Consider the following 20,143-nt stretch of genomic DNA (forward strand, 5'->3'; position numbering starts at 1 on the left):
TCATAACTTATTTTTGTGTGTAAAAATTCAAACGCTGAATTTTCATTCGGAAGAAAAAAATAAAGTTATATATGAAACAACATCTTTTAAAGGCCATATAATGCGTGTAAAATTCTTATCATCCAAGGTAAGCGACCTTGAAGACATAAAAAGTACTACATATAAAAATACAAACATATATCAAATCATCAAAATATTACCGACTACCACTATATTTTAATAATGATACACATAAAATGTAATGCTAATAATCAAATCTGAACCTAACTTCAGTGACAAAAAAAAGAGCTAAATCTAACACTAGTGAGTAAAATAAAAAAAATTATAGTTTAGTGGTTAGTTTCTAAAAACGCAATAAGTTTAGTGACAAAAAAATTATCATAATGCTGGTAATCAAATCCAAACCTAAGTTGGTGGTTATAAATAAAACCAAACCTAACATTAGTGACTAAAAAAATAAAAAAATTAGTTGGGTGGTAAGTTTCTAAAAACACTATAAGTTGAGTGGCAAAAAAATCTATTTTCCCATGAAAATACCAATACATGATAAAACATTGTTTTCTGGTACAAGTCAAACTACTAGTTGACTGCTAAACTCTCCGCCCAAATAAATTATTTTTTTCTGAAACTTTTTAAATATCATCATTATATATAAATATTCACTGTCGTACGGTCGGATCATCGACAAATATTTTCAAAAAAATGAAAACACCAATACTTGATAAAACATTAGATACTAGTACAATTCAAACCACCAGTTGACTGCTAAATTCTTCATCCAAATAAAATTATTTTTTTCTGAAACTTTTTTAAAATCATCAAAATATATAAATCTTCACATCCGTACGGTTGGATCATCGAGAAATATTTTCGAAAAAATGAAAACAATAATACATGATAAAAACATTAGTACTAGTGCAAGTCAAACCACTAGTTGATTGCTAAACTCTCCATTCAAATAATTTTTTTTTTCTAAAACTTATTTAATATCATCAAAATATATAAATCTTCAATTGCGTATGATCGGATCATCGATGAATATTTTTCAAAAAATGTAAACAACAATATATGATAAAACACTCGTACTATTACAAGTCAAACCACTAGTTGACTGCTGAAATCTCAATCCAAATACAATAATTTTTTCCTGAAACTTTTTAATAGCATCAAAATATATAAATCTTCACATCCGTACGGTTGGATCATCGAACAATATTTTTTTTAAAATGTAAATAACAATACATGATAAAATACTCGATATTAGTACAAGTCAAACAAACCATTACTCGACTGCAAAAATTTCAATACAAATAGAGTTATTTTTTTTCTGAAATTCATATAATATCACTGATACATTTAGACATTAACATGCGTAAGGTTGGATTATTGAGTAAAAATGTAAATAACATCAGGGACTTTAACTCACTGCTGTTACTAATGTGTGCACCATCAGGGACTTGAACTCACTGTTATTATTAATGCGGCAAGGGTATGATAGGAAAAGGGATTATGGAAAGGACATTTGTGATATCAAGTCACAGTTTCAGTGACTTTAAGTCATTGATGTACGCACCAAGTACCGTAGATCTCACCCAAGTAACGATCACGATTTGTTAGTTGTAAAAGTGGGCTATACAATTGTATACATTTAATTTCTCCGTTTATTATTAGCAGATATATATATATATATTAGTCGAGAAGCCGTTCTTTGCAGTGACTTTTAAAATATATAAACAATTAAAAGATAATATTTTAATAAAATTAAATATTATATTATAATATTTATTAACATAAAAGTACAGAATTGGACTATAAAAAATATTGAAATATTATAATACGTAGAAATGATTTATATTATAATAAAATATTCTGTTTCCGACATATAGTGTAATGCAAAATGTGTACCCGATTTCATCACTTGTATTTCTTCCGGCTTTATTGTTGTCTTCATCTTGTTTCATATTTATTCTTTTTTTGTCCCATATAAACAAATTTATTTGTGCAATAAAACATAATTTATCATGTAATAATATAATGATCAGTTAAACAATCAAAACATATTTTTGAAATAAATATTTGTATGATAAAATATTATATTACACTTTGCGTTAAAGAGGTGAAATTTATGTGTATACAAATTATAATAGTTTAGAATACACCATCATTGATTGTTTCAAATACTCTTGTTCTAAAGTTTCTCATGCTCAAAAATTCATTAACTGTGAAATTATTTTAATATAATATAACTCATTATTGTATTGGAAATTAGAGAAGAACTAAAAAAAAAATCTGTTTTTATTGAAATTTATAATATCTGACTTCAATTTATAGAGGTTGATTGGACATCCCTAAAATGGATATATATATATTTAATTTAGAAAATAAACATAAGAGACGTCACGTAAACGCCCCTCATTTTTTTTATAAGTATATCAATTGAATATCTTATTATATTATATAAAATAGGTTATTGAAAATAATATATTACAAATTAGATCATTATATGAATAAATCACATAATTTAATATATTCATATATTTTTAGTGGATAATTGTATCATTATGTAATATTATACTAAATTTGAGATTATAATCAAACTTGAATAAACTACACTCGTTAATTATATTATATATCGGGAATTTAAAATAAAATATGAAATATATAATTTATAATTATTAATGTTTTTTTAGTTTTTACTGTTGACTTACTTTGACTCTTCTATTCATTATAAACTTTTTTTGAATAAATTCAAAACTTATTAAGTAGTTCCGATTTTTCTATATTGTAATTCCTACAAATCTGAAACTTTTTGAAATAAATATATTACAATATTATCGATAAATTTTCTTCCAACATTTTTAATCAGTAAAAAGTAGTTTTTTTTCCAAGATTTAAAATTCAAAATTAAGAAACATAGAAGAAAAATAGTTATTTGATAGGCGTCACCTAAAAAAATTTTCTTCCGATAAATCCGAATCTATAAAAATATTTTGAATTTCTCAATATTGCAATTTCTACCATTTGAAAACTTCATTCCATTAAGTTCACTACAATATTATCTTACTACTATTTAAGAATTTCTTTTCTTAATAAGCTCGAAAAAAGGGCAACTTTGAAACTTTTTTTTTAATATATTAGATACTAATTAAAACTTCCTTCCAATATTTTTAAATCAAAAAAAGATAACCATGAACTTTTTTCCAATATAGCGAAACTAAAAAAAGACAATTTTTGTTTTTGATATTTATAATTCAGAAATTTCAAAAAATTAGAAAAATATAGGGAGCTCTCCACCTTTAACGCCCATCACTTCTATTTTATATAAGTATATTGATTGATGATTGCTTGTGATATCTGATAAAACATTGCACAATTGTATATGTAAATGTGATACAAATAAAAAAAATATGATTTCTCGTATCTAATTATTTATTCATTTTTTAGTTTTACCTATTAAATTAATTATTTTTTGATTGAATATTGTAAACTATTCTAAATTATCTTTAAAAAAAACTAGATTATATATATATATATATATATAGAGTGGAGTTCTGTGGGGATTAAAAAAGGTGGAGTCTTGGAGACCCCTCTTACAACCATCGGATGAAAACAAATCCAGCGGCCCATATTAGAGCGGCGCTTACATATTCTTTGACAGTTTTTAAAACAAAAAAGGAAAATAGAAACTGGGGTTTTTACGGTTCCGCAGTTTCCGAATTGAGAAGTATATCAAATCCCACAATCAACTCTCCTAGTAATCTACCGTTACGATTCATGCGCAGGATCTGGGTTTCTATCTGATCTTTAGAGGATTTGGAATTGGTGTAGACTTGTCTTGTATAAATCACTGCGGAACAAATGACGAGCAAGTCAAAGTTCAGTCCAGGTACTGCACATCTTCCTTCTCTTAGTGTAATGTTTGATTGTGTTCTGCATGTCGGTTTTGGAGTTAGTTCTGAGTAGGATATGTGTTGCTTTATCTCTAACTGTGATACCCACTGCAATAAATTTGTTTGATTGGGGATTTTTGGGGGTTTGGTAATACAAGGGATTGCATGACGGTGTTGGGTGTTCATTGTTGTGATGAAAGGGCTTCCTGGTTAATCGCTTAGTTTGTAAATGTGCGGAACAAATGTATTTGTTATATTGTGAGGTCCTGCATTTTTAAAGCATTTCAATTTGTTGACTATTATGCATTGTGATTTGTGTGAAACTCTTGCCAGAATGGAATTGTAAGAAAATTTTAGTTGTATGTCTGCATGATCAATATGTGAGGGACGAAAGTTTTTCAAGTCTTGGAATGGGGATTTTATGAGTTTCCCACTGGAAACGAAGTAGGGTCCTTTAAATTCATGCAATTTATGGGTTTTTTAAAGTGTAATGTTGTTTAGCATATTTAGCCATTAGGCAGAATAATATGCATGATGTGCGGAATTAGTAGCACCTTTAACAAAAGTGCTATTTGATCTGCTTGACCTAAAGGTTAAAGTTTGGAAAAATGTCAAGTGTAGTAATAATAGTAGTCTAGTTTATATATATTTTCTAACCAGGGTCTTAGGGGACACCAGTATATTTTGTGTACATCTTTGAATTGTTGTTGTAATTATATTTATTAAGAACTGAAAATAAACTTCTAAACTCTAACCAGGGCATCCATTTTCAGTTTAAAAGCAATAGGTAATTACATTGCAGAGTCTCGCACCATTAAATTTGACGCAGAGTATGGCCCTGCAGAGTGATGCATTATAGTGCAGAGTCTTGCACCTTTAAATTAATCAAGTACTGCACATGATGTGGAATATTAGCGTAGGAGACATAAGAAAGAATTGATTAAGTCCCTGAGTCATTAATTTTTTTGTAAGTAGGTATTTTATTGTGTAGATTCCTCGCTTGCTTGTATGTACCGCGTAATATTCTACAATGTCCTGCATAAAACATGTATATTTTCCTCATTGTGTCTCTTGAGTGCAGGCAGAAGGCGTAGTAGCAGGCTTATTGAAAGTCCTTGGGTGTTTAACTGGCCTAAGAGGCAGCCTGTGTTTATAAATTTAGTTGAAGATGAAAATATTAAGAGTATGACTAAGATGCGCGTAGAGAAAAATTCTGGGAACCAAAACAAGAGAGGAGGTTTAGGAGCTGATCGCAGTAGGATATTGGAGACAAGTGATAGTATTTTACATTGTTGTTGTAGTTATTTAATTCTTTAAAATTGGGGGACATTTCAGAGATTTAAATGTGTGGTAGCTGTGGTATAGAGGTACTGTAGTGTTTATCGATCTAAAACTTGTTTATAGTGTGGGATAATTAAGTTTTTTAATATCCAGTGGGAAGTAAAATGTTTGTTTTGAATATGAATTACGCAGTGCAAGAAGATTATCTGGTGTATGTTTTGTAATTGACTGGGATCTATGCTTGTGTCCGTTTGATTTTGTTATCCTGCATATGGTAGATATGGTGATCTATTAAAACTTTCCATGTTGTGTATGGTTGATAATATTTGTGTGTGTTTGGGTGCAGAGCGTCGTCGTACTAACCGGTTGATAGAAAGTCCTTGGGTTTATAACTGGAAGAAGAAAGCACTGGTGTTTGTAATCTTGGATGATGATGGCAATAATAACAGCATAAGCCATCTTGTTGGGCAGAACATAGCATTGAAAGATTCAAGGGTAGGAAGTAGAGGTATTAACAATTTGGATTCGAGGACGTTAACGTTACCAAAGCTGGATATAAGGAACGAAATGATTGTTGCTGATAGGCGAAAGAGAGGGGACGAGAGCGAAAGAGATGATGATTTTGTCACCCCGTGTGAGAAGTCCTTGGGTGCAGAGCATCGTCGTAGTAACCGGTTGATAATATTTTTATTGTGTATTTAGTTTATAATGAGCCGTAGATTATATTCTACACTTGTGTGATTTTCTCGAGTAAACAAGCATGTGGTAGTTATTTAATTCTTTAAAATTGGGGGACATTCCAGAGATTTAAATGCGTGGTAGGTGTTGTAGTGTTTATCGATGTAAAACTTGTTTATAGTGTGGGATAATTCAATTTTTTAATATCCAGTGGGAAGTAAAATGTTTGTTTTGAAAATGAATTGCGCAGTGCAGTAAGATTATCTCGTGTATGTTTTGTAATTGACTGGGATCTATGCTTGTGTCCTTTTGATTTTGCTATCCTGCATATGGTAGATATGGTGATATATTAAAACTTTTCATGTTGTGTATGATGAGTGCAGAACAATTACATACAAATTCTATACACGAGGAATTACAAAATCGAGCATAATTCATAGGATACATTACAAAATCGATTCGTGATATCGTGCAAAATTCTGTACATGGTTTGCAGAACATGAAATATGTACATGGTGTGCAGAACATGAATTAATGAATTGTTCATTAATTCATTGTTTCCGATCTAACAAACCTAAAAAAGAAAACTTGTGAATTAACTCTATAGATATGATTGCTTTGATCTCCAGGATTGTGTGTAATCTGACTTGGTTTATTTGTTTGATAAAGGTTGCAAGACAAAACATGGTCGTCAAACAATAAGAACGCATGATACATGGCTAACATTCGGTAACTGATCCCCTACTTTCTTGCATGGTCATAACTGCCGAATATTATACGTATAATGATGCACCGTATACTGTCTGCAAAACACAACTTATAAATGAATTATATATAGAAAAAAGAAACTCTTCCTTAAATGACAGTTGGATCAAAAGAAAATTAATGGTGGATGATGTGGACTCCAATACTCCAAGAAAAAGTGGGACTCCAAATAACTTTTCTCTATATATATATATAAAATATTTTTTAGGATGATACAAGAGTTGAGAATAAAAATATAGATTAAAGACCCTAAAAAGCTCTGGGGGCAAGAGAATAAGGGAGATTGTTTATAAGGGCAATAAAATTTACTTCAACGTTTAATTCTAAATATTTGACACTATCAAATCAGAACACAAAACGAATTCACAAAATTATAGCTAGCTGCAAAAAATCAAATATTAATATTTAAAAAAATTCATAATTAAGCTAATAGTTTCGTCACATCACACTTGATATGAATTTTTCAATTTTTTTCCTGACTAATATAACTTATAATCTTATAATGCGACAACAGATGATAAACTCTTAAGCACTGGCTTATTTAATCGTGCTCGAATCTCCAATTTAATTGTCACTTTCTTACGTAGTTTGTGCAAAAATATGGGGGTGTTTGACTACCACTCACGGCTTGTGAATTTATAAATTAGAAACACTTAATTTATATTGTTTGTATAAAAAATTAAGAAGTACTTAAGAGAAGTTGAGTTTACCGGTTCTTATTTCATGACTTCTATATTTTTACCAAACATTATAATTATTTATAAATCTTAATTTATTTTTATCTTTTACTTTCCATTTTAAGCATTTATTTTAAACTCACCCGAGCCATCCCGTTAACTTTGCCCATGCCATGTACTATAGTATAACACTAGAGAGAAAAACGCGCTCCGCGCGATTTAAAACTTATTTTATGTAATTTATTTTAAAAAAGTTCGTTATGAACACTTTTAATCTCTTTTAAAAATCAATAAATAAATATATAAATTGTCTGAAAATTGCAAAAGAGTTATTGAGCTCAGAACAAATTTTATAATATAATATTAATAAATATATAACATTGGCAACAAAAAATAAAATTCTTAATGACCACATCTCAAATGTCCAAAGCAAAATCTTGACTATATGATAACTGTTGCTTTCTTTGGCAAATTACTGAAAATCAATAGGGTGGGTTATTCAGGATAACATGAAATAGATTCACCTCAATGTCGCTAAAACCCGGTTGCAAACCTTTTTCTAGCTTGATTGCACCAGCATCATGTGACATAATCCTGAAAGATGCAACTTAAGAGTTTGTAACTCAGCTTTCATGTTGCTGAGGTATCATCAAAGCTCCACAATCTTTGGTTGTTCTGTTCTCATTTTTCCGTATAGTTTCTTGCTAATAGACTTGACTCTTTTTATATTTACAGGAGGGAATTTTAGACTCCTGGCATCTTTTCTTTATTAGAGCCACGCTGCTCCTTGTGCTCCTCAGCATCTGAGGTGCTCTCACTGCAATTGTCATCTATTTCATCTTCGTCACTGCTGTTGACTCACTTGTAGCCGTAGAGGAAGAAACTGGTTGATTCCAATTAATTGCAGACTCTGGCCGCAACAATAGCTTCAGGGTTATTGAGGTCAGCAACATCCAGCATCAGATCCTATATAATTTCACCCATAACTTATACGTTATATGATAGGTAAACTTCAGAAAGATAGAATATGAAAAAACTTTATACTTTCCATTTCAATATATGATGAAACATCGTCCTCAAGTGATTCAATATCAAATACCTTCGTATTGTCCTACATATATCATAAAGATGGTCAAAATTCACAGCAGGCAAAGAAACAACTCATAACATTATTTAAATTTCAAGTTGTACCATGGCAGCAAGCTGCGATTTTTTATTTGCTGCAGACATGACTGGTAAGAAATCCTTCAGTTTATCCAGAACTGTAAAAAATGTATAAAAATAAGAATTAGCAACAATTCTATGACTATATATTAATCAACTTGGACACCCCCTTAAGGTATAGCAGAAGCAAAACACAGTCTTATCCCGGAAATGGGCCCCGCCTTCTAAAAGTTCATCTGCCAAAAGAAGGTCATTTCTACCTGAAATATATGCTTTAAAGTATGTATTGAAGTGAAGAAACAATGGCCTCCAATGATTAAAATTCCCATGTAATGAAAAGATCAGTCTTAGTGTTTAAACCACAAGATCTATAGATTACTGAGATAAAGTCATAAAACACACAAGTAAACTTATCAGTAGCTTATTACCTTGTCGTACTCTCATCGAAAGTGGGGAAGTGGTATTTCAATATCTTGTAATGGACAGAGTACATCTTTATCGATAAACGCTTGTATAAGTGAAAATTATCTATATCTTGTAATACCTATATGCATGTTTATAGCTTGATCATGGCAGACACTAAACTGTGAAATATCTCCCCTTATTCCTGATCATCGATTACTACTTGCTAGCTTCCTCATATGCACAGCTTCCATTAGATAGTATCTTTGCAATGTCCATCAACTTCCTAATGAACACCAGATTGTTGATCTCGTTCCCATGTCATTCTTGACAGTCAAAAAAAGCTATATTCGCAGCCAGGTTTAGCAAAATCTTCACGCTATGGGTTTCTTCCTTTCTCTGCTCCAAGCTTCTTGTACTTGGTCTGCAATTTTAGGACATTTTCAGTCAACTGGAATTCATTGATACATCCTCCTTTCTGGAGTTTTAAATTGACATAAGCAATGGCATAGAATTCATCTTATGCAGAGATAAAGAAAAATCTGAATCAAGTAATACCGGATGAAGATGAGCTTGACGAAGAATCCAACAAATCTCATCACTACAAACTTGATGGCATAGAATTCATCCTATGCAGCGGTTTCTGCTGCCAAGGACTCCTACTCAAGACCATAAAATGATTGAACTTGGAATGCAGGCTTAAGTGGCAGATTCAGGTTATTAAAATCAACACCATTAAAAGAAAAAAGAGGGAAATCCTGAAGCACCAGTAAGTGTTGGAAATCAATACCTGAAGGATACACACTCTTTTCCCCTTGTTCACAACTACCCTCTTCTGCACGAGACACGCCTTCCTGAATGCTTGGTACATCAGACCCTGAAGACACAGAAGGCAGAGGAACACATCGCTTTCCTTTGATCTTAGTCTGCCTCATCTGTAAGAGAAGATCATCAACATTATCTTCTCCTTTGGCTTGAGTTTCTCCGGTTGGAATTTCTTGAACTGCATCAACTTCACTATGTACACCTTCATAACCAACCATCACTGCTTCTTGGAGTTCTTGTTTTCGGGTTTAGGCTTCTGAAATTTTCTTGATTTCCTCCTGATCAACTGTGGTTTTAGATTATGGGATTTTGCTGATTGCTGATTACCTTTTGATTCTCTCCAGATTCATCTGGGGTTTTGATATGAAGAGGCAAAATTAAAGAAGGTAAATGTAAAAGCGGTCGTTTACCCTTTCATTAATCTTTTTTTATTTTTCAGTTATAGGAAAAATAATTATTAAAATGCAAAAATTTAGAAAATTACGGAACTTGAAAGAAGGCTTGCGAGGCATGCCACGTCACCCTCCCAAGAACCTCCTTTATATAAATATAAGATTAGTAACCTGGGAATGGTCCATGCCATGTACTATAGTATAACATTAGTAACCTGGGAATGGTAACGGCCCCATAAAGTCATAAACTTGGCGCATGCATATAACCTCTGATAACATTAGTAACCTGTGAATTGTAACGGCCCCATGAACTTTGCGCATGCCATGTACTACTGTATATAACCTGTGAATTGTGACTAGTGATAACCGATAAAGGGCTGCATGCAGGCAAAGTTGATAAACTTATGTAGCACGGATCCTCACTTATTACTACTGTACTCCCTCTGTCCTTTTCATTTTTTTACGGTTACTATTTTGGGATGTCCCTCTCATTTCTTTACGTTACTATAAATAGTAAGTTTTTCTCATCACTACACCCACTATCTTCCCCTACTATCTTATACTCCCTCTGTCCCATTTAATTCTATACATTTCTTTTTCACTGTTCGACACGCACTTCAATGCTCTTATAAAACATAGTTCTATAACTTATTTTTAAAATTTTCTTTTCCTCAATAAAAATATAACATTCAAACTTTTATACAGAAAAGAAAAATCTTAAAAATAAGTTTATAGAACTATACTTTACGGGAGCATTAAAGTTCGTGCCGCGTCCCCGTCCCCCAATGTGTATAACTCAGGGGACGGAGGGAGTATTTAACAATAAAAACTACTATTACACCCACTACTTTCCTCCACTATCTCAAATCTATTAGTATTAAATATTGATAGGTCCCACCACTTTACTCACTTTTCATCTAACTTTACTCATTTTTCATACATTGTCTTGGTCTCCGTGTCCCCCTCCAATGTAAACAATTGAGGGGGACGGAGGGAGTATTATTTTATGAGTAATAGTTTAAGGATCATGAAATGAAAATAAATATAGCCAAGCATAATTTGAACCGAGTTTAATCGATCCGACTCGACTCGTTCAATTAACCGAGCCTAAATTTTCACCTAAACTCGACTCATTTAATTTCACAAGTTGAGCCAGCTCACAACTAAAAGAGTCTGTTAACGAGTCCGGAGACTCAGCTCGTTTAATTTTACATTTAGTTGAGCCTGATTGAATATCTACCCGAACTTGACTAATTTAATTCTACGATTCAAAGCAAAGTATCTCGTTAAATTACATGCATGACTCAGAATATATGCCAGAACTCTATTCGTTTTACGAGTCGAATTCATTTAAATGAGTTCGAAGTGGGTCAGCTCGAAAATCGCACCGCCCCAAATACAGCTCTAACTGCATGTAAATTTTGTACGTGATAAAACAATTAATTACAAGTGAATCAAACGATTAAAAATAAGATTTGTTTACTCTCGTGACTTGTCACTATCAGTCTATCACATGTACTGAACTCATAACTGAGAAACGTTGAAATACGTTGCCTCTTGCCTCTGATCAATAATAAAAGTAACCAATGACATCTTTTCTGCACCAGCCTTCTGCAACCAAAGTACCAAACGCACAAGGCCTTCTGATTACAAAGTACAAATAATTGAACTTTCCATCTCTCTTTCTGATTTCGAAGACATAAAGTAACTTTAACTTTTAAGGCCTTTTATTATATCAAATGAGCCAGGTTTTTATCATTTTATTAGCTTGTTTGGAAAATAAATTTAAGTACTTATCATGGGTATTAAAAACTCAAAAAAATAAGCTATGGAACCTAATTTTTTATGATTCACCACAACTTTTTCTTGTTTTAATTAATTTTAAACTTATAAGTCATTATATCCAAACATTTCTAACAACTTATAAATCCAAATCAACTTCTCACTTATAATCCATTTTTTATTTTAAGTAATAAATCACTTCTTTTAAATTTAGCCAAACGGCCCAGATGTTAAGGTCATAAAATGCGACAAGCCATTGCAATCTATAACTTTTATTAATAAGGTCATATAAGGTCAATTATGATTTAAAATTCTATATATTATCCTTTTAATTATAAATCTGATCTTAATTTTTTCAAAATCAATTTTTATTTTAATATAAATTATAATTTTTAATCATAATTAACAGTACCGAGTTGCACACATAATGTTATTTATAAAGTATTAATTTGATGCAGTATTTTTATTTTGAACTTGTGATTATGTAATAATGTCGATGTTATTGTTCAATTAAGAGATAATAAATGAACAAAATATACTAATCGTATTATCTATAATTACTCCATTCGTTTCAAAGATCAATAAAAATCAGCCACAGTTACTATCCAAGACGGGGGTTTAATTTGGTAAATAATACAAACAAATATTAATCGAAGCAATGGAATCACTTCCTCGGATATACAGCAAAGTTTCTTGTAGATGAATCCAGTATAAACAGATTCAAATATGAAAGTTAAGGTTTAATATGTCGCAGGCCAAGATTCAAAATACTCATATAAACAAGTGGCGAAGGATTTAAATACATATCTTACAAACAAAACAATCTCTCGGATTGATAAACTAATTCAATAATAAAATCATGTTTTTTCCCGAACAAGCACATGCATCATGCAAGATAATATTACAATGCGATAGTGACAAAATACTAAAGGAATGTTCTGTTCGAACAAGATAAGTTCAAAAAATATATGTATTATCATACTGATATTAGTTTAGGACACACTTATGCAACATACTCCCATTCTTTTGATCACTTAAAAATATTGTCAATTACTTCTCCGTCCCCTTTTATATGTCCTTATTTAACTTTTGACCAGTTAAATTGACTAAATTTTAATTAAACATTACAAATTATCTCTTCATTATTTTTGAAATCTGAAAGTTGCATATTAAAATACACTAAATATACTTTATAATGATATAATTTTTATTATTTTTGAATTATATGATATATGTAAAATTTCAGTCTAAATATAATCAATTTGACTGGTCAAAAGTCAAAACAGAGACATTTTAAAGAGGACGGAGAGAGTACAAAACATTAATTATAGTCTAGTAAATTACTACCAGCTAGAGAATCTCTCTTGATGTCATGAACCGATATGTTGTTGGCCACAATAATTATATCGTCAGTAGGACGAGCAAATGGATTTATGACGGTCTGATGCAAATTCAATGATGTCACCATTAAATGATGACCTGATTCACAACTCACAAGCATTCGCTGCTCGCGATGCCTCAGACAATAATTGGGAATACTGCCAAAGATAGAGAAAAGCATATCAATCACCGACTTGAAGCTTAAAACTTCAGAAGCCCAATGGTGATAATACTAATACAGATGAAATTAGGAAAAAAAAAAAGTTGGACAATTGGTTCTAAATTAAGAATAAAAGATGGGTAGTCATCCTTATCACAGCATCTTATAACATAAAATCTCGAAAAGAAGATGAAAAGATATTGGGTTGGTGAATTGAAACCTGGATAATATTAGCTATAAGCATTTTAGCATTAGCATTAAGGCACAAATTCTATTTTAACACCAAATATCATTTTCCGATCTAAAATATAGCAACGACTATAGCGATTTGGCATAGACATTAGGACATGACTTTCTCTTAGAGCATACATTAGAGTCCTCATTCATACTCTCATCCCTATATTTTGAGGAAAAAATGAATTTTAATCAGAAAGTAACACTCTATCCCGTTCCCTATTTTGGGGAAATTTTTAGGGACAAGAAAATGAGTCTCCAAATTTGGGGGCTTAGAGCATCTCAAACATATTACCTATACCATGTCTTAAGCTAAAAATTTAAGGAATATGGACAAAAATTCACTCCAGCACAATCTCTACTCATTCCCTAAACTTTAAGATCTACTTTTCATTTCTCATAAATAGGTAACCCCTAACTTGCACTTTTTGGACGCTCTTTCCCATATTTTTCTTATTATTTTTTTGTTAAAAAAATTTTGAATTTAATACTATAATAATAATAATAATAATAATAGAGAACACAAATAGGGATCACTGTTGGAGTTATCAATCAATATAGGATCCCTATTTTTTAGAATTTGAATTGTTTATCATATATGTAGGGAATCTGGTTGGGATACTGCTAGAGATGCTCTTACTATTCATCCCCTATTTATTATTCTAATAATACTTTTATATGAATGAGGAGTGAGAAATGATAAAATAATATTAGTAGTTATAGTTATGAAAGGAATTAAGAGAAACAAGTAATAAAAAATAATATAGAGATGGAGAGGGGATTGGGACGTAGTAAATTTTAGAAGATAGATAAATTTTGAAAATAATTTTAAAAATTACTATTTTTAGTACGATTTTGGAGAGGGGATAGATAACGGAATGTGAATGCTCTTATAAACTCAAAATTAGTCTCCACTTCCACGTGTTCCTAGATTACTTAGGCCCGCATGGTATGATACACAAAATCTTCATTGAATACTTATCAACCAAATCTGGTCAACTCACATTAAGTTAAGAATCAAGGTAAGACAACCAATTGACAAAATTTGGTCAACTCACATCGACTTTTTAAACAACCGCAAGTCTGGAGCTGTACTGGATATTGGTTGCTCATTCTGCCAACTTTTTTGTAAGAGGTAAAAGGAAAACCAATTGATAAGAGCAGGAAAAAGCTTGACTCTCTTGTTTCACCGCGCGTTGATATAATGTGGAGAGACTCCAATGAGACCACCACCCTTTCTGTTAACAATTCAAATAATACTTCCTCTGTTTTTCCCAGAATGAGCTTGACAAAAAGTCAAAAATTAAACTTGGCGAAAACCAATTGACTTGTTAAGTTCCTTATAAAGACAATTGCTAGCTTATTTGTACACATCCAATAATCGTTTTTTTATTGCATATTGTTATTAGATTGTGATCTAAATCTTTTAAGGAATACATATAAAAAAAAAAAAGAAAAGCTAGCTCAAAAAAAGAATAAATTGAATGACTTCTTGTTTCAAAACCTGTAAAACCTGAATACTCCAACCAAATGAAACTTCTTAATAATAATAAAAATTCTTAAACAAACACCAATGAATATCGATTGAGTAGAGATTAATAATAGAAACTTAAATTGAGAAAAGAAAGTTGAGAATCCAAGGATTCAAATTTTGAATGTCTGAGTAACTGAAATTTTAGAATTGGAATAATCTTGTTTAGCCCAATGTTAGTACATTTTATCAAACTGAAAAGGATCTAAAACACTCACCAGAATGTTCTAAAGATGGTGTTGTCTGACCAAAGTTTCAGTTGATACCTAACATCACAGGCAATTAGTCTATATAATATATATTTGAATTACCAAATCAACTTTGCATCTTAGCTCTATCTTCAATAGTGCTTTAAATCGTCCGTAATCCCTACAGATTCTGTTTTTTCCTGATGCTTGGTTTTCATCAGGGCCCTTTCATCTATTTTAGGTTGTGACAATATGGATACGCATAAAAGTATTAACCAAAATAGCGCAAAATAGAAATAGTTCTTTCTCGCAATATTAAAGGTATATACTATATGCCATCAGTGACAACAAAACTTTGGAAAGACAATGAACCAAAATCTGAATTATGATCACTGAAGCATAGTTCCCGGTGGAGCAGAGGCATTTGAGTTGGCTGCTAAATTTTGTTATGGAGTAAACATTGATATAAATCTATCAAATGTCGTTATGCTACATTGTGCTGCTCTTTTCTTGGAAATAACTCAAGGTTTTTCATATAAGAACCTGATACCCCGGTCCCCGGACTGAATTATATATCAAGGAGACTGTCCTCCCAAGCATACCAAACTCGATAACTATTCTTCACTATTGTGAAACTCTACAAACACTTTATGAGAGAGATCAACCTGGTGAGGAGGGTTATCAGTGCAATAGCATATAATGTAAGCAAAGAGCAACTCACATATGGCATGAGAAAGAGCAACTCAGGAGCAAAGGGAACATGAGAAAAGAGCAACTCATTAATTATGGAGATATAATATTTATCACCAAACTGTTATACCAATGCACCGAGCTGTATCGCCATCCTGATTGATAGAACATGATTAATAGAACACGTACCTGGAATAGAAAAATGTGTCATCTAGTAATCAGGATGGTGTACCAACATATGTAACTATAAAACTTTTACTACAGAATCATAAGCAGATGCAAGTTTCTCAAGTTGATTTTTATTACTTGGTCCACGATCTTTGCGCTTTATAATGAGTCACACATCAATAATGACTTCGGGATTAATAATGAACAGAGGATTAAAAACTTTAACATTTGGAACTCGAAACAATCGAAATTAACCACCGACAACATCATGCACAGGTGTACCATTATTATTAGCATATATTGAGTATGCAACAGTTAATTTCATGTTGCAGCTTTGGGGGGTCTTGGCTGACAGTATCAGGAACAACATACGTATACTAAGAAATTTACATTGGCAAGATTTATATAAATAACTGCACAGGAAAGAGCAACACAAAATCCATCAGATAATATTAATAACAAATTGACCATAAATATGTAAATATATAGCCAAATAAATCAACCTCACTGATATCATGATACTCTACACATATTTTCTATATTCAGATTCCACTGGATGGGCTGGTATCTCATGAACCGGTGTTGATATGCATAAATCTACATAATATACACAAAGTGTGTGTTTATCAGACTGAAGTGCCATTAAATCAAGCAAAAAACCATATCGACATGGAACATACCAGTTCGTCTCGTGAAAACCTGAATGATATTGGTATCATTATTTTCACCCGAATGAGAAGCTTTTTTTCCAGGAACACAACTATTAGCAGCTCCAGATAAGTTATGCGTAGGACGTGACTTTTATCCTGAAACAATGTCTAAAAACACATTGCATTAAAAACCTCGTCCTCAGTGAAAATCACATGAGCTTTATGAAGGAATTTGAACAAAATGAGTCATAAAATGATAAAATCATCATTTTTCTTTCCACCCATAGCCATTAGATACACCTAATCTATTGTAAATCGAAAAAGTTATCGCTAGCGAGATTAGGAATCTATTGATACCAATTATCAATAATTAGACAAAACAAAAACATTGAAAAATTATCAGTAAGAGATAGAAAGGTAGTTTTTACTTATTTAGTTTTAAAATAATTTTAATTGATACCTCTTCTTGAACAAGCGGGACCTCACTTTCTCTAGCTTTGTTGTGCTCTTCTATCTCTGAATTCAACTGCAGGACACGAGGAAGTCAATACATAAGCACATCAAACACTGATCTACTATTCAATAGATTACAGAGAAGTAACTGCTAAAGTATTGATGTAATTGCATTTTTCACAATATTCTAGTCAGCTTATTTGTTGATCTATTTCGGTATCACCTGGATTCCTCTTGCTAGGGTGTTGTTCCCTTTAATAATCATGCTTCTGGTTCCTATTAGACAATGCATTTTACCCAAGTTTTTCAAAGAGGAACACCTTCAAGATTTCGATGCAGCTGAGTAGGAAGAGGCAGCTGCTTTACCATATAACCTTGCAATGGTAAGCTTTGCATTCTCTCATTAATACAAAGAATCTTCTGTACCTTCTTATTTGCCAATTTATCTTGCAGAATTTTAACTTATTGCATATACACATAAATAGGATATTTAATGTTGGAGGTAAAATAGTCTGTTATATAAACAAATCCAGTGAAAAAAGTGAAAGGATATAATAAAATGACGAAGAACCAGAGACTCGTCAGATTCAGCTTATTATCTGCCATATATTTTGTAGTTGGCTTTTCTCTCATTCTACAAGCCAGCTACTTTTTTATCCCAGCTTATATTCTTTTTACCTTTGATGCCTTATTGCAGAGCACAGAGATGGGTTCCGATGCTTCATTTGCAGATTAGAGGGAGATTTTTGATAGGGTGATTACCAGAAACCGGGGAGAAATCAGACGTATGTGCAGTGTGAATCTAAAAGGAAGCAACGAAAAACTAAAGAAAAGTTTCTTGAAGAGTTTCTCTGATATAGGATACAATCCTTGAGTAAGTAAAATGAGAGGGGATATAAGTCCTCGGTGGGGAGGTAGACGGCCATTTTAGTCCCAGGACAACTGAAGGAAAATCTTCACATTTAGAAAAAAATATTTGATAGTTTAGTAAAGGCAACATCTCTGCCAAAATTGGACTTAGGAGAAATGCTCTAGGAGATAGCTTGAAAATAGAAAAACAAGTAAAACCAGGACTCCTATATTAGTCTAGTTACATTGAGGTGTCAGTTACGTACTTGGAGGAAAATGGAAACAAAATCAGGAAACTTGTGAATCTAAAGTACTAGGAAGACAAAAAAAAAGAACTTAAATTGAGTGAAGTACCTGTCTCGGAGTAGGCAGAAAAAGCAAGAAATGTTCTGTATTAGAAGGACCCTGATGCAAAAAATGAGCAGGCACCGGTGAATTAGCGAATAAATGAGCAGGCACAGATTTAGGCTTTTTAATGCTTAAGTGCTGGTTCATTAAATAGTATTAGGACAGAACTCGTAAGTAGCTAATTAGTTTTCCTTTTATAACAAACTTACTTAATTTCACGTCTTACTATTACTCTATAAGGTTGTGTTCACTTCATGGAATGGAATGAGGGAAGAATGGAATGAAATTTATATTATAAATTGTGAGTGATTAGTGAAATTGTTTATAATTTTCATTCCTTCACTCATTCCATTCTAACTATTTTAACTAAAAATCTAACCCACATGTTTTAAAAGGAATGTTGATTCCATTTGTTCATCATCTTTTCCTATCATCTTCTTCATGAAAAATTTTGACTCACTCATATTTAATCATTATTGCCTCATACTTTCTCCAATCTCCATAAAACTTGTTCATATAGTTTCATTCCATTCCATGAAGTGAACACAACCTAAACAGATGTAATATTCATTATATAGTCCCAACCAAAGCATACTTTTAGAACACCTAATTCCATATCTACATTCTGCTCAAAATCGTTATTCTAATTCAACTATGTGGCTCACTAACTTCAACACATAACTACAATAACAAGAAGTAAGAAGATATAAATCATAACACATTACCTCCCTAAGCTGCAACAACTGATCTCGAGTGAACTAAGCCACCTTGTGCCCCTCTAACCGAGAGTCTCTAGTCTATCTCACAAATATTCACAATAACAATTAACGCAAATTAGCTCTAAACATCCAATCTTCACAGAAGATATATAAGCCTAAAATAACACCTATATACATACACTCATATATATATATACAACCAAACTTATCACACCAATATACATACACACAAACTTGACCAATATAAACAGATAAGCCTAAAAACAACTAATCACATAAATCAAAATCCTTAAGTGTAACAACCAAGCAAGTTGAAGAGAACCTAATCATAACAATTAATCAGAAATCAAATTAATCAGCAACCCCTTCAATACAAACACACATCGTACACATGAGTTAGAATAGTACCTATTTGATTACAGAGAGGAGTTTAGTGAAGAAACTCGATTCAGCAAGTAGACACGAAGGCGTGAAATTCAAGATCCGGTTGAGAACAGTGAAGAGGGAATTAAGACCCGATTGAGGACCTAATTGCAACTATAATCCGATAAGAACCGATCGAGAGCGAAAGCCCCAATTGAGAGTTGAAGTTTCAATTAATTGAGATCTGAAGGAAGACTCGGCGATTGAAATTTGAGAGTAATGAGCGAGTGATGAGATGAATGCTCGAGAGAGATGGTGAGATGAAATTTAAGAGAGTGTCTGAGTGTGTGGACTGTGGAGTGAGTTGAAATGTGAGCATCTCCGATGGAGCTCTTGAACAAGCTCCTAATTAATACTCCCCCCGTCCCTTTTTATCTGTCCATTTTGGAAAAAAAAACACATACCAAGGAATAATTAATTGTATGAACTTTTTCATTAAATACCTCTAATTAATATCTTGAAAATGGTGGAATACCCCTACTTTATGTCTTGAA

The 20,143-nt window shown here is 32.0% G+C and overlaps 1 protein-coding gene across 13 annotated transcripts; it reads right to left on the minus strand.

Annotated features, from left to right (window-relative positions):
* Nucleotides 1-7,649: 7,649 nt before the first annotated feature.
* On the minus strand, nt 7,650-19,999 carry LOC108223448 (uncharacterized). Of its 13 annotated transcripts, XR_010292306.1 has the most exons (10): nt 19,635-19,999; nt 19,233-19,304; nt 18,514-18,564; nt 17,318-17,383; nt 16,888-17,025; nt 9,416-16,804; nt 9,000-9,281; nt 8,483-8,553; nt 8,391-8,402; nt 7,650-8,257 (listed from the first exon to the last, which is right to left on the minus strand). XR_010292306.1 is itself a non-coding variant. In XM_064094361.1 (3 exons), exons 1-2 carry the CDS (start codon nt 9,898-9,900, stop codon nt 9,232-9,234), a joined length of 303 nt encoding a protein of 100 aa, XP_063950431.1. In that variant the 5' UTR covers nt 9,901-10,219; the 3' UTR covers nt 7,650-8,402; nt 8,483-9,231. The 13 variants fall into 13 exon arrangements, 1 of the variants encoding a protein (XP_063950431.1); XR_010292297.1 differs by having other exon boundaries at nt 7,650-8,402; nt 8,483-9,281; nt 9,416-16,228; nt 16,711-16,804; XR_001807254.2 differs by having other exon boundaries at nt 7,650-8,402; nt 8,483-9,281; nt 9,416-13,394; nt 14,689-16,804.
* Nucleotides 20,000-20,143: the final 144 nt, after the last annotated feature.

This window comes from Daucus carota, chromosome 5, assembly GCF_001625215.2.
Source record: "Daucus carota subsp. sativus chromosome 5, DH1 v3.0, whole genome shotgun sequence".
NCBI classification, from domain to species: Eukaryota; Viridiplantae; Streptophyta; class Magnoliopsida; order Apiales; family Apiaceae; genus Daucus; species Daucus carota.

Bases quoted from the DNA above. Each gene is read 5' to 3' on its own strand.
- LOC108223448 (XM_064094361.1), bottom strand. From the start codon at position 9,900: ATGGTTGGTTATGAAGGTGTACATAGTGAAGTTGATGCAGTTCAAGAA. The intron at 9,282-9,647 runs GTATTGATTTCC...CTAAAATTGCAG, and splicing joins AAAGAGTGTGTATCCTTCAG to ACCAAGTACAAGAAGCTTGG.